Genomic DNA, 13,833 nt, shown 5'->3' on the forward strand with positions numbered 1-13,833 from the left:
AGCATTCAGCATCTCTCTCCCTCCAAACACGAAGGGTCGAATTTATGCCAAAGAGTTCAATTTTGGTCTCATCTGACCACATCACCTTCTCCCAAGCCTTCTCTGAATCATTTAGGTGTTCATTGGCAAACTTCAGATGGGCCTGTACATGTGCCTTCTTGAGCAGGGGGACCTTGCGGGCACTGCAGGATTTCAATCCGTTACGGTGTAGTGTGTTACCAATGGTTTTCTTGGTGACTGTGGTCCCAGCTGCCTTGAGATCATTACCAAGCTCCTCCCGTGTAGTTCTGGGCTGACCCCTCACCCTTCTCATGATCATCCTTACCCCACGAGGCAAGATCTTGCATGGAGCTCCAGGCCGAGGGCGATTGATGGTTATTTTGTATTTCTTCCATTTTCTAATAATTGCACCAACAGTTGTCTCCTTCTCACCAAGCTTCTTGCTGATGGTCTTGTAGCCCATTCCAGCCTTGTGCACGTCTACAACTCTCACCCTGATGTCCTTTGAATGTTCTTTGGTCTTGCCCATGGTGGTGGAGAGGTTGGAATGGAAGAGATTGATTCTATTGACGGGTGTCTTTTATACCCATAACAAGCAGAGATTAGGAGTACTTTTCCTAAAGTGACAGGACTAATCTGTGTGCCTCATGGGCATATAACCGGTCTGTATGAGCCAGAATTCTTGCTGGTTTGTAGGGGATCAAATACTTATTTCCTTCGATCAAATGCAAATTAATTTATAACTTTATATAATGTGTTTTTTCCGGACTTCTTTGTTGATATTCTGTCTCTATTTGTTAAAATAATAGTACCGTAAAAATTATAGACCGCTCATTTCTTTGTAATCGGGCAAACTAACAAAATCAGCAGGGGATCGAATAATTATTTCCCCCACTGTATCTGCTTTTCCCATAGTACACAGTTATAGGCACACTTGACCAGACATCCTTGGGTCCTGTGAAACGCACATCTTTCTCATAGGCCTTGGCAACAGCACATCCATATATCTGTCACAGTCCTTTGCTTTCGTCATAACTTCATAGTCGGTGACGGGATGGAGGTCAGGCCAATTTTCTGCAATATTTCCGTATACATGCTAAGTGCCAGAAACGTATTGATACCACTATGCCTGTCTCTGTGGGTGTGGACAGAAATTTGTGTCCCTCTCTAATTTGCCTCGAGTCAGTCCTGGTCCTTTTTTTAAAGTTGGTGAGTCATGTGGGAGTGAGGTGGTAGGGAGAGGTGTTGGTGTGTGTGCCCGGGTGTGGGTGCAGGGGTGGAACGGCTGCTGTTTGATTCCTGCTGTAGGACTTTTCTTTCTAGGAGCCAGAGAGCGGGGATCGCAACGAGGTAGGAGATGACCACTGGACTGCTCAGCCCTCCTCGCAGGGAACATCCCAGTCGTCAAAACGGATGCCAGGGGCGGTTCATTCGATCTCTGGGCTGCTCTGCAGGTTGTGTTGGAATCAGAGGTTACTAGCACTTGACTCTTGTTGGAGTGTGTCTCCCTGGTCACTCTGGTTAGGCGGGGGTGTTTTCCTTTTGGGTTTGGCTACCCTGGTCTGGCAGGGGCGCCTCCACCTTGTCCGGCTCTTGCTCCAGTGGTGGTGCTTTCTTGCAGTGGCTGGCGTGGACCCAGGGGATGCGTTCCACAACTTTTACCGCTGAGTTGGTGCAGAGAAGAACCTGGTATGGGCCTCGCCACCTCTCGTCATGCCAGTATTTCCTCCTCAGGTCCTTGATGACCACCCAGTCACCTGGCTGGAGGGAGTGCAAGGGCCCTTCCAGCGGTTGTGACAACGCTGCTTTCACCTGCAAATAGATAGAACTCAGAACCTTGGTTAAGTGAATACAGTAGTTCAACATACCCTTGTTGCATTCTTCTACTGTCAGCGGGGGTCTCTCCACTGGGCTTGACATCCCCGTCTCCATCGGTGTCCCCATGAGCACTTCATATGCCGCGAGTCCAACCTTTGGTCTAGGTCGGCTTCTCATTGCCGTGAGGACCAGTGGTAGTGCCTGTATCCAATTCAAACCTGTCTCTGTCATTACGTTTGTTCGTGTTTTTTTTCTCTTTCCACCGCCCCTCCGCTCTGAGGGTGATATGAACAGTGTTTGTTTTAGCTCTATACCTAGGTGTTGAGATTATAGTTGGATGCAGTTATTTACAAAATGGCTGCCGTTATCACTAGATATTTTCCTCGGCAATCCCCATCTGGGAATGATTTCTCTTACCAATACTTTAGCTACATACTCTTTCCCATGTGACAACTTTGCATAGCCTAGAAACAGTGATATTGGTAAGCATGGTTTTCCTGTGGGGCCAAACCAGACCCCGTTTGTACAAGTGCCTCCTTTGTTCCAGCTCACTTTTTACTGTGGAGAAGCATCCTGTTGACATTTGATTAGATCCTCAATTGAGGCTGTGGGTGTTAAATCAGCGTGTTTTACAAGCTGTAAGACAGGGGCGACATTACTTAATCTGCTCCGGCGTTCCCCAGCAACACAGTATTGCTTCCTCCTGTATAAGAAGCGCACTTGCAGATAATTACTGTTTAGGGAGCAAGATAGCATCAAGCAGGTTAGTCCCAAGTTGGGCATGCATAATGGATTTACCTGTTGATGTGAGGAAACCCCTATTCTTCCATTGGGTACCAAAATCATGACATACACCAAGTGCATACCTGCTGTCAGTGTAAATTGTAACTGTTTTGCCCTCAGCTAATACACATGCTCATGCTTATTAGTGCAAACAGTTTGGCTGCTTGTGCTGATAAATGTCTGTAGTCTGTCCGATTTCAATTACGCCATTATCCAAGGCTATTCCATATGCTGCTACTGATGCATTTGTGACGGGGTGTTTCTGCACAGATCCATCTACATACAAAATCATGTCGCAGTTTGGTATGGGCGTTTCAGTCAATCTGGGCGAGGAGTCGCTTGCTTATCAGTGCCCAGGCAGTCGTGATTCACCATCATCTGGTATGGGCAGAAGGGTTGCAGGGTTAAGAACAGTACAGCGCTTTACTTCCACATTTGGCAGAGATAACAACATATGTTGGTGATGTAATAATCGAGAAGTGGAGAAATGGCTCACCCCTTGAGGCACCAGTAGTGTTAGAGGTCGATAACCCACAATCCCCTGTGAGCAATTAACTGCCATGGATGCTGCTGATACTGCTCTTAAGCATGCTGGTAACCCACTTGCAACTGAGTCTAATTTGCTTGAGTAGTATGCGACAGGGCACATCTTCCCTCCATATTTCCTGTAATAGCACTGATGTCATATACCCACCTTTTTCGTCAGCTACCTGAGTGAATGGTTTAGTCATGTCAGGCAGCCCTAAAGTCGGGGCTGCAGTCAGTTGTTGTTTCAGTTCCTTAAAGCTTTTTAAAGCTTCTTCAGTCCATGTTACTTTGTCATTTGAGGTTAGGCCATGGCCATGTGCCAGATTTTGTAACGACTGAGCATGCTGTGCATAATCAGGTATCCACTGTCTACAGTAGCCTGTCATGCCTAAAAAGGACATTACTTGTTTTTTAGTGACTGGTTTTTGAATATCCAGGATTGCCTGTATCTGTCCCTAACATTCTACCAGCCTGTGAAATGTCATGTCCTATGTATTTGACTTTGTACTTTGTCTGAGCAAACTGTAATTTGGAGAGGCTGGCCTTATGGCCTTCTGTTACTAAGAATTGGAGAATTGCCACAGTATCTTTTTCACACGACTGTTGGTCAGTGGAACATACCAATAGGTCATCCACATATTGTATCAATGTATCTGTTGTGTGGGAATGCAAACCCACTTAGACTATCCCTTAATGCGCCACCATAAACCGCAGGTGACGAAGAAAACCCCTGAGGCATTCAATGCCTTCAAGGCATTCAAAATGCACTACCACACTAAACATTTTACTGTTAGATGGTACCTGAGACATGGATCAGGGACAATGGGAGCACACGCGTGGACTGTGTCGGTGACTTTTCTTAAGTCTTGCACGAAGAGCCATTGGGTTGCTTCACCTGGTTTCCCAGGTTTTTTAACTGGGAGGATAGGAGTTTGACATGGTGATTCTGGACATGAAACAATTATGCCTGCCTCCAACAGCGATTGAAATACAGGCTTAATTCCTTCCATAGCTTCCTCTCTTAAAGGATACTGATGTGCACACGGGCGGTAGGATGACTTCAAGTGGGGCAGTATTTTTAATTCGTCACGTCATATTTGTCTTTAGTCTACAAAATTTTGGGGACCCTTGTTAGGCGGGGGTTAGATTGAGCTATACTTGCAAAACAGGCCGACCTAGATGATGAAGGTTTTACTGCATGCTAAATGTGTAGAGTGTAGACCTGCAAATGTGCAGGTAAAAGGAATCATGCGTGTCCCCGTAGACGGTGACCACATCGTCCCTAATTTCCTATCAGGTAGCCAATCTCTGATTTTGTTACACTCTCTCACCCAAGGCCCTAGTTGCTTCCACTCACGGCCTGGTGCCTTTCTTAGTGTCACATGAGGGGCACTGCATGGAACATCAAATAACTATTTTACTTCCTCATTTTCCTCCACTGCCAGTGCACAGTACCCCCACATACATCCTCTCTGCTCTCAATAGACCTGACAATTTCCCTTCTCTAAATCACATTGCCTCAAACACTTCACAGGAGCCAGGGCGCACTTTTGTACTACAATGTAAATCGTCGATCCTCCTAGAATCTGTCAGGCCTGCCCCATACGTCTCTGCTTTGTCAACCAAATCGTTTGACACAAACCTACTCACCGTAGAGTGTAGATCCCATGAGTAGACGTACAGGGGATGCATGGAACAATTCTGCACCATCTGAGTGACAGCACTCTCACCCCAAACTACCGTGAGACCTTCACTGTCACAGCTGATTGATGCATTTAATTGGCACATCAAATTTCTACCCAACAGGTTCGCAGGACAACATTTTGACAGCAAAAATGTATGTTTGCACATTGTATCCTTGGGATGTGTTCTTATGGTCAGTGGAGCAGTAAAACACTCTGTTATGGTAATACCGGCAGCTCATTTTAGGCTTAAATCTTCCCCAGAATTTCTGATTAATTACTGAGTGGGTTGCTCCTGAATCCACCAGAAATGTGATGTCTATTCCCTACCACTAAATCAATTGTCAGCAGTCATCTGCCATTACTTCAATTTTAGGAAATGCAAGTATGTGTGTGTGTGTGTCATGGTTTTTGTCAAGCTCACCCTCCTCGATGCCTCTCGTCGTCCCTTTTGGTTGTCAATATTGTCTCCGTCCATGTTGGTGTCCTATTGGGTTTTCAACTGAAACTCTGTGGCGGCGCTACATCCCATCCGCCGTCGGCTGCTTCCTCCGTGTCGGGTAGAGACACTTTCGAACAAAATGATCCACAGACCCACACCTCAAACGTGGGTCGCACCTCCCTGCCTCGGGCCCGCTCCCCCTCTTCCTCGTCCCCTGAAACCTCCTCTACTCAGCCTCTGAAGCCTCCCCCAGCCCCTGCCAGCCTGTTGCTCAAATGCTTGAATCTGGGCCACCTGGAGTCTGGTTTCTCGATTCTTCTCAATTAACCCCTTTCCCTCTCTGCCCTCTCTAGATGCATACTATGACGGCAGTAAGCTTCCATCGCTTGGATGGTGCATCGATCAATGTCAATGCAGTGTTTGTTTACATAATCACAGAGGGATGATTTCATTCCCTCAATCAAATACCTTTTCAGCTGCTGTTCGTGTGGGCTGTCTTCTGGGATGTTGTCTTCAGCCCCCAGATCCAACCCCCCCCCCCCCCATCAGCTATAAACGCCCCTCTCTTATGGAGATGATGGTCTTCCCACAACCCTCTGTATCCTTCTGGACTACTGAAGCTACCCTTGATATATCCATTCAAGCTGGATAAGCTACTGTTATTCAACCCAGCAAATCCCTTATGTGCCCCTGATACTTGTTGCCTTCAGCCCATGGTACACTGTTGATGGGGAAATTGCCCTCTATTCTTCCCCATTTTAACCCTAAATGCTTTTTTCAACAGGCTTCTGATCTCGTGGGTGGAGGGTTTGACTGTTGCGACTAGGTCTGCCAAGAACATTTATGGCATTTAGCAGACGCCTTTATCCAAAGCGACTTACCGCAAATGCATTTGTTTCAGTAAGTGAATCATCTATCCATCAGTCATCATAAGATAAAGTAATCAATGCTCAGACCAGGGGCCATTGGCAGTCACAATGCTTGAAGATTATTTTTGGGGGGGATAGTGGGGGTGAAGAGGTCTTTAGGAGGGACTGTTAAGATGTAGCCTGAAGAGATGGGTTTTCAATCTACGGCGGAAGATTGGTAGTGACTCTGCAGTCATGACAGCAGTGGGAAGCTCATTCCACCAGCGGGGCGCCAGTAGAAAGCAAATCAGGAGAGTGCAGAGCCAGAGATGCCCAATTCTGAGAGGGTGCAGAGAAGAATCGGGTGGTTTACTGTGTTGAATGCAGCGGACAGGTCCAGAAGAATGAGAACAGAGGAGAGGGAGGAAGCTCGAGCAGAGTGGAGGGCCTCTGTGACAGCAAGGAGAGCAGTCTCAGTAGAGTACCCAGCCTTAAAGCCGGATTGATGAGGGTCAAGGAGGTTGTTCTGAAGGAGGTAGTTAGACAGTTGGTTTCTTGAGAAGAGGCTTGACTCTGGCTGTCTTGAAGGCAGCTGGGACAGATCCTGTGGATAGAGAGGAATTGATTAAGGTGGTAAGGAACGGAAGGAGGTCTTTGGAGATGGATTGGAGAAAGGGGGAAGGGGATAGGATCGAGGGGGCAGGTGGTTGCCCGCTTGGATGTGACCAGTTTTAGAACATCATCAGGGGAAAGGGGGGAAAGAATCTGATAAACCAGAGACCGGGTGTAGCACAGTGGATTTGGGAGGAAAGGTAGCAGTGTTGGTGGTAGAGGGAAAGAGCTGCTAATGTCATCAACCTTCTTTTCAAAGTAGGTGACAGTCATCCGAGGAGGAGGAGGAGGTGGGTTGAGGAGTGATGAAAATGTGATGAAAAACAATTTCCTTGGGTCAGAGGCAGAGGATTGAATTTTGGAATGGTAGTAAGAAGCTTTAGCAGCTGATGCAGATGAGGTGTAGTTGAGGAGGAGAGAGAGATAAGGGTCTAGGTCATCATGGAGGCCAGTTTTTCTACATTTCCTCTCAGCTGCCTGGAGGCCTATTCTACAAGCTTGCAGGGTTTCAGACAGCAAGGGAGCACGTGGAGTGGATCGTGCCGGCCTTGAGATCTGTGGACACAGAGAGTTGAAGGATGAGGAAAGAGAGGACAGGAGGGTGGAGGAAGCTGCATCAGTGGATAGAAGAGAGAAGGATTCAACAGAGGGTAGGGCGGATAAGACAGAGGAAGAGAGAGTGCTGAGTGAGAGGGTACGCAGGTTGCGACAAGAGGATACAGTGTGGGTAGAGACTGACTGGGAGGGGGAGGATTTGAGAGGAAGGAAGAAGGATACAAAATGATGATCAGAAACTGGAAGAGGGGTAACAGTAAGGTTGGAGGTATGGGAGGATCTGGTGAAGACAAGGTCGAGCTGATTGCCCGCCTTTATGAGTGGGAGGAGAGTGGGACAGGGTGAGGCCGAAGGAGGAGAGAAGGTCAAGTGCTCCAGACGAGTGAAGCTTTCCGACTGGATGTTGAAGTCACCTAGTAGTCTGAGCAGTGTGCCGTCCTCAGGGAAGAAGCTGAGAAGGACATTCATCTCGTCTAAGAAGTGGCCAAGCTGACCTGGTGGACGATAGATAACAACAATGTGAAGTTTGACAGGGGAGGTGACAGAAACAGCATGGAATTCGAAGGTGGATATAGACAGGTGTGACAGGGGAAGGACATTATGTGACCACTTAGGCGAGATGGAGTCCTGTGCCTCCTCCTCAACCAGAGAGTCTAGGGGAATGAGAAAAGGAGTAGGCATCAGAGAGGGCTGCCGGAGTAGCTGTTATCCGGTGTAATCCATGTCTCTGTGAGAGCAAGGAAGTGGAGAGACATGAAGCAGGCATAGGCTGAGATAGTCTCTGCTTTCCAGACCGCTGATTGGTCGTTCCAAAGTTGTCCCGTGACAGTGAGGTTGTGGTCAGTTGAGCATGGTGGGTAGATTACATTGGAAGGGTTGCAAGTGGGGGTGTAGCGTCGATGTGTCCGCCTGATGGATAAAACAACAGGAATGGGGAGGAAGCACATTGTGATATTTGGCGGTATAGAGAGAGAGGGTTTGTGGGAAATACAAGATGTAGGTCGCACTCAGTACACTCAGAGTAGTGAAAAAACAAAGTAGTAGAATAAAAATACTTTGTAGTTTGGCCTTCCTCTCAGGCCTTCCTCAATGGACTCCACAGATTGACTCCTTCGTCTTTGTGTTAGGAGGCTGTCGCTCTGCGATCGTCACAATATAAATGCAGATTCTGTTATTGCTGATGACTGGCTGGGTAGAAGCCCCCCCCCACCTGACAATCAGTTAACGACCAGACAGGTTTCACCACTCACTCAATCCCAAATGTATTAGTCCTGGTCCAAGGTGAGCAGGAGTTAAATACCTTGCAGGATAGTGTTAGGCCCTCCCACTGGAGATTGACAGCACTTAACAGCAATTGACTTCAAACAGATGGCTTCCAATAGAAACTAGGTTCTGAGCTTAAGGCAGGATAGCCACAGCAAAAGAAACAGCTACCAACAGCACACTGAAGCAAGATTAAACTAACAGGCTTCACCACTCACTCATTCCCAAATAGTTACGGAAAGGCAGTCCTCCCCGCTCCTGAATGGGGGGGAATCTTTAGCCAAATAATTTATCTCCTGTATGGTCCATGGTCTATATACCAATACCCTTGGTTCTCCTTCTCTGGGGTTCGGGCATGCTATCATGGGCAGATTAAGGCATCGTCCTGGGGGCGACCACGGTCCTGAGTCCTCCCCCTCCTCATTGTCTGACAGATTGTCTGGTGGAGGTGCGGAGGGTCCGGTCCTATGGCTATCACACCATGGCAAGTCCCGAGCACCGCCCTGACTCCGGGTCTGTGGTGGGGTAGAACAGGAAAATGGTGGGGATTGGAGTAGTGGTGAATGGAGTGAACAGAGTCTTACCACTCTCTTGGATGGTCCTCCTTCGGCGGCTGGGGTCTGACAGGCCCCTGCGCCTTCGTTTTGACTGTCTCCCCCATGATAGGGAGGTGGTGGGTCCATGAGGAGTGGTTCCTGCTCAGCCGTGGGAACAGCTAGAGCGACAACGCTGTTCTGTAGTTGTACAGAACATGGGTTATCCAGGGAGTCATCAATTTTGAGGAGTGATATAATCTGATGTGGTGTACTGCTACATGTACCTGCCTGTGCTCGTGCCCTTTTAAATGCCTCCTCAAACCAGTACATAAATGCTTTCCAATTCACCTTCTTTGGCTTTTTCTTACCCTTATTCACTTCCTCAGTCTACCTGATTTTTCAACGCAGTAATCTGCCTCATGCTAAAACTCCTATTTGCGGGGACACCTAATGTTTCCCACTCCTTTTGTCAAATGCCACAACATTTTGTCCCTTCAACACCATGTTTATCAAATATAATTTGAGCCGATCCTAAATAGGAGCCGCGTTCTGTCGCTACCGCATTTTTTCTGTTATTATTACCCATTTTTATTCCTGATCCGTCACTTTTCTAGTTCCTTATTAATTATTCTTTTTGGTAAATTGGACTTTCAGTGTTGTCTCTATTACTATTTAATCCTAACGTCCACATGTTATTTCCGTCTCTAGTTCTTACTTCACGCTGTGTCTCTACGCATGTCAAATGCGTCTTCCAATACTGAAAGATGACTCCCAAGCAATGCCGTGAACACCTGGCGCCTTATTTTCAGGGCTACTTGTGGTGGCAGATGTACTCTGTGGAATGTGCAGAACGTTATCTCATCTAAGAACTGAAACCTCTGAAACTTTGAGCACTACAGTCACAAGAACAATGTTAAAACAGACATTACAATATTTTGATTTAACTCTATTAACATATACTCAGTCCAACCGAGACTTAGTGGCCTGATCTCAGCTTTTTTTTGTCAGTGTCATTGATGTGTCCCTGGACACTTACTATCAATAGACTCGTCAGCCCTAACCGTACGCTTGATGTCTTTCAGTCCAACTGAAGACCTTGTCCAACTAGGAGTTTTGACATATTGTGGTCTCACCTGGATTCAAAATTTGATAGGATCCTGTACTGACTATTCTCAGGAACACCTGTCCTCCCTCGGCATCTGTCTTCTCACCCGTGTGCCTCGGTTACGATGTCCACCCCGGGGAGGTATTCAGACTCTGGGACCCAGTCTCCAGCTGTGCAGTTGACCTTAGAGGATAGAAATTTCAGAGAAGTCAGGTTAAGGACGAGCCCCCAAGTTGTTGTGGAAATCTAGGGTTACCACTTAGTGTTTGGTGAGACTCTGCACAAATAGGCACGTACACAATACATGTTCTATTTACTTCTTTTAATGGTTGCAAGCATGGCAGTCTGTTTCGGGCTCTCTGTTTGTTAGAAACAAAGTTACAAGCATACATTTATACTTTCAAACCCCCCTCTCCCTTCACATATTACATATCTGCTTTTCCCATAGTACACAGTTATAGGCACACTTGGCCAGACATCCTTGGGTCCTGTGAAATGCACATCTTTCTCATAGGCCTTGGCAACAACACATCCATATATTTCCTTCTTTCTTGCGCATCCACATGTCTGTCTGGCTTTTAACACGTTTCATAAGCAATACTTCTACTTCTCTATTCTATTAGTCTACTCAAGTCATAAGCAAAGGGTGACTCTTGGGTCACTGTGGGGGGACATGCAGCATTCGGCCTGTAGAGAGAGCTACAGGACCGTGGCTTACGAAAACGAGGCTTCGTTGCGCACCTGTTGCGAATGAAGCCTCGTTAACGAAATGGTTTAAGATGTGTGTGCCTCTGCTTTGGAGGGAGACGGCTGGAAAGCGGGGACTGGAAAGTCCTGACAGACATTTATAAAATAAACGGGATTTTCCCACACCAGCAACCTCGAGTCCTCCTCTGTGTCACGGATCCTATTACAGTCACACAGTTGTTATAGACAAACATTCATTACATGATTAATGCTTAAATTATTAGTATTATCAACATTATTAATGCTTACTAGCATTTCATAGTACAGATTCTTATTGAACCATTACAGTGTACAGAGACAGTACAAGCAAATGCCTCCAAACTCATTGGACAGTGCTTCATCATACAGCAGGACAATGACAAGAATCTCAAGTGTGTTCAGGCTCTGCAAAGCTTCCTGGAGCTTTCTAGCTATTTGAGTGGTGCTGCAGCACCGCAAATGGTGGTCCATGGGAATATCTATTTGGCTCCAACTTGTAGGTACCACAAAGCATCAAAATGATGTCGTCAGTGGCTGCAGAATGACAGTCATGCTGGGCCAAAGTGCCATTCTCCTCTGATTTATGTTTTAATGTCCATTAAAAATGGTTATCTCTGTTTACGTCATCATGCTTTTATCATGTTAACCCATTCATGCAGCAATGGTTTAAGTTGCTTTAGAATACAGACATTGCAAACCATAGTAATATTGTACTTTGATTTAAGTGCAGATTTTTTTTCTTTTCGAATACGAGTTTACAAGGTTTGTTTAAGTTACTACAAGTGTAAGTCTCCCATTAGATCCAACCTGCATTGTTTAGTCGTGTTACGTTCCACATACTGTAGTTTCACTTCTTTCCCTCTTTTTCTTCTTTTTTTTTCCTCCACGGTACAGGTCTACAAAGGCTCTGCCACATCTTTCCAGGTCCCTAACCTGCAACCCAACAGTGAGTATCGCTTCAGGGTGTGTGCCATCCGGCAATGCCAAGAGGCTCCAGAGCTGAGTGGGCCGTACAGCCCTACAGTGATCCTCTCCTCCCAGCGCAGCGAGCTCTCAGCGGGCAGCGGCCCAAGTGGCGCAGGGGCCAGGTCCAGGGCAGAGGCAACCAGACCCAGATGCAGCCTGTCTGATGAGCAGTGTGCTGCCCTCATCCTCATTTTCTTTGCAGTCATCTCCATCCTCATCGCTTTCGTCATCCAGTACTTTGTCATCAAATGAGTACCCCCCAACCCCCACCCCAGCTGCAGGGTTACAGCTTTTTTTTCCCTGTTGATTTTACTTTTTGTTTTGTCACACTCGAGCTATCAGATTAGCAGTTGTGAGGGGGCAGGAAGAGAGATGACCTAAACAACAGCAAGGAAATGCTACCATTTATCACGCCTATGATACCTTCCTGTCTCTCTCTTCCCCTTCTTTGCCCCCTTCTATGTTTCATTATGATTGGTTATCCTGCACAGAAGGAGCAGGGATACGGTTAGAAAAAGAGTGATCATACTTTTCACTCATGTACTTGTCGATCATATATGTATAGATTGAGGTATTTATATTTGACTTTAAATGTCCAGTATTTTTGATTATGTTCCAAAAATATTATGTAGGTGTATCAGTAGGCTATGTATGTGCTGTTTGACCCTAGGACCTGGTGGGCCAGTGTTTGCACAGTGGAGTGTGTGTGTGTCACAGGGGTGCACAAGCAGGCCAGGAGAGGGCTTGAGGGCCTCAAAGGGACTGCCCTCCTTCTGGAGTTTAAGGGGTTATATAGAGAGGAAGAGCAGATATACAATTATTGTTTGCATTACAGAACGTTAATTTAGCACTTTCCAACTTTTTGGATGTTCAGAATGTGTAAGGATGCAAACATGACTGGAGAAATGTTAGTATATTTTTGTACAGGAAGACACAAGGACCTGTTTGTTTGAGAAATTGCTTCGAATAGAGATAGAAAATAAACAAAAACCATACTAATGCAATGAATTCAAATGATTTTTACTATCATATAGTTAAACTGTAGCTTGTTTTTACAATCATGCAGCAGCTTTACTCCGAAGTGTTGTTGTTTAGCACAATAAATGTACGCATACCCAGATATCTTTTTTCAGTAATTGATTTTGCACCTTAGTGAAAGAAAATTATGACTGAATGTGTCTTGGTCTTGTGATGCATTTTGTAGAACACATTTTCTGATGTGCAAGCCCAATTTCTGTTTTGGGTGTTTTAAAAGTTGTAGTACCACATCATGTGTTCCCGAAACAGCTGGTTTCTCCAACTAAATGGTGTCGGTGCCAGTTGTTTCAGAGAGCAAGATTGGAAAAGAAAAACTTGGGAGCATTTTCTTTGGGTTTGTTTTGGGTTTTGTTTTTAGTTTTAGAAAACACTAATAGATGTTTCCTTTTTCTTTTAGCAATATTGATTTAATGTTAGTCAGCATATACATAATGATAAGAAAGTTGAATATTGTCCTACAGTAGGTATTATTTTCTGTTTTATTTAGATTTGCTTTTGTCAGGGTCATACATGTGAGGTATATTTTTTTATGATGAAGTAATATATGTTAACTTTGTCCAGAGAAAATAAGAGAACCTGAGTACATGAAAAGCAAACAGCAGATACAAAATGTGTTAACTCATGTACTTCCTGTGAATCTAAATGTTTGCCATTTCTCTGTGTGTAAGTCCTTGTAACAGATTGCAAACACTGAATGATCAGTGTAGTAATCTGGCAGTAGGGTCTAGTGTTTGGTTATGGGCAGATTATTGCTGTTGCAACCGATACATGTACCTTGCAAAAAGTATTGGATTTGGAATTACATGATTTGATGATTGTGCAAATGTCGTCTTGTCATTTAAAGACTCAAATTCCTATTTTTGATAGTGATTGCAATGTGTGCCATTTTAACACCTGTTCACCATGGTAAGTTACTAACCTTGGCTGAGAA

General features: G+C 45.6%; 1 protein-coding gene across 2 annotated transcripts in view; it reads left to right on the forward strand.

Moving 5' to 3' along the window:
- The window catches only part of LOC310823863 (fibronectin type-III domain-containing protein 3A-like), a 90,875-nt gene extending 78,040 nt beyond the window's left edge, over positions 1-12,835 (forward strand). For both annotated transcript variants that reach the window (XM_083696746.1, XM_083696747.1), the window contains one exon: positions 11,793-12,835. In XM_083696746.1, the coding sequence (XP_083552872.1) occupies positions 11,793-12,116 (324 nt within the window). In that variant the 3' untranslated portion in view covers positions 12,117-12,835. The remainder of the gene's footprint in view (positions 1-11,792) is intronic.
- The last annotated feature ends 998 nt before the right edge of the window (positions 12,836-13,833 follow it).

Source organism: Argentina silus (genome assembly GCF_951799395.1).
Source record: "Argentina silus genome assembly, chromosome: Y".
NCBI classification, from domain to species: Eukaryota; Metazoa; Chordata; class Actinopteri; order Argentiniformes; family Argentinidae; genus Argentina; species Argentina silus.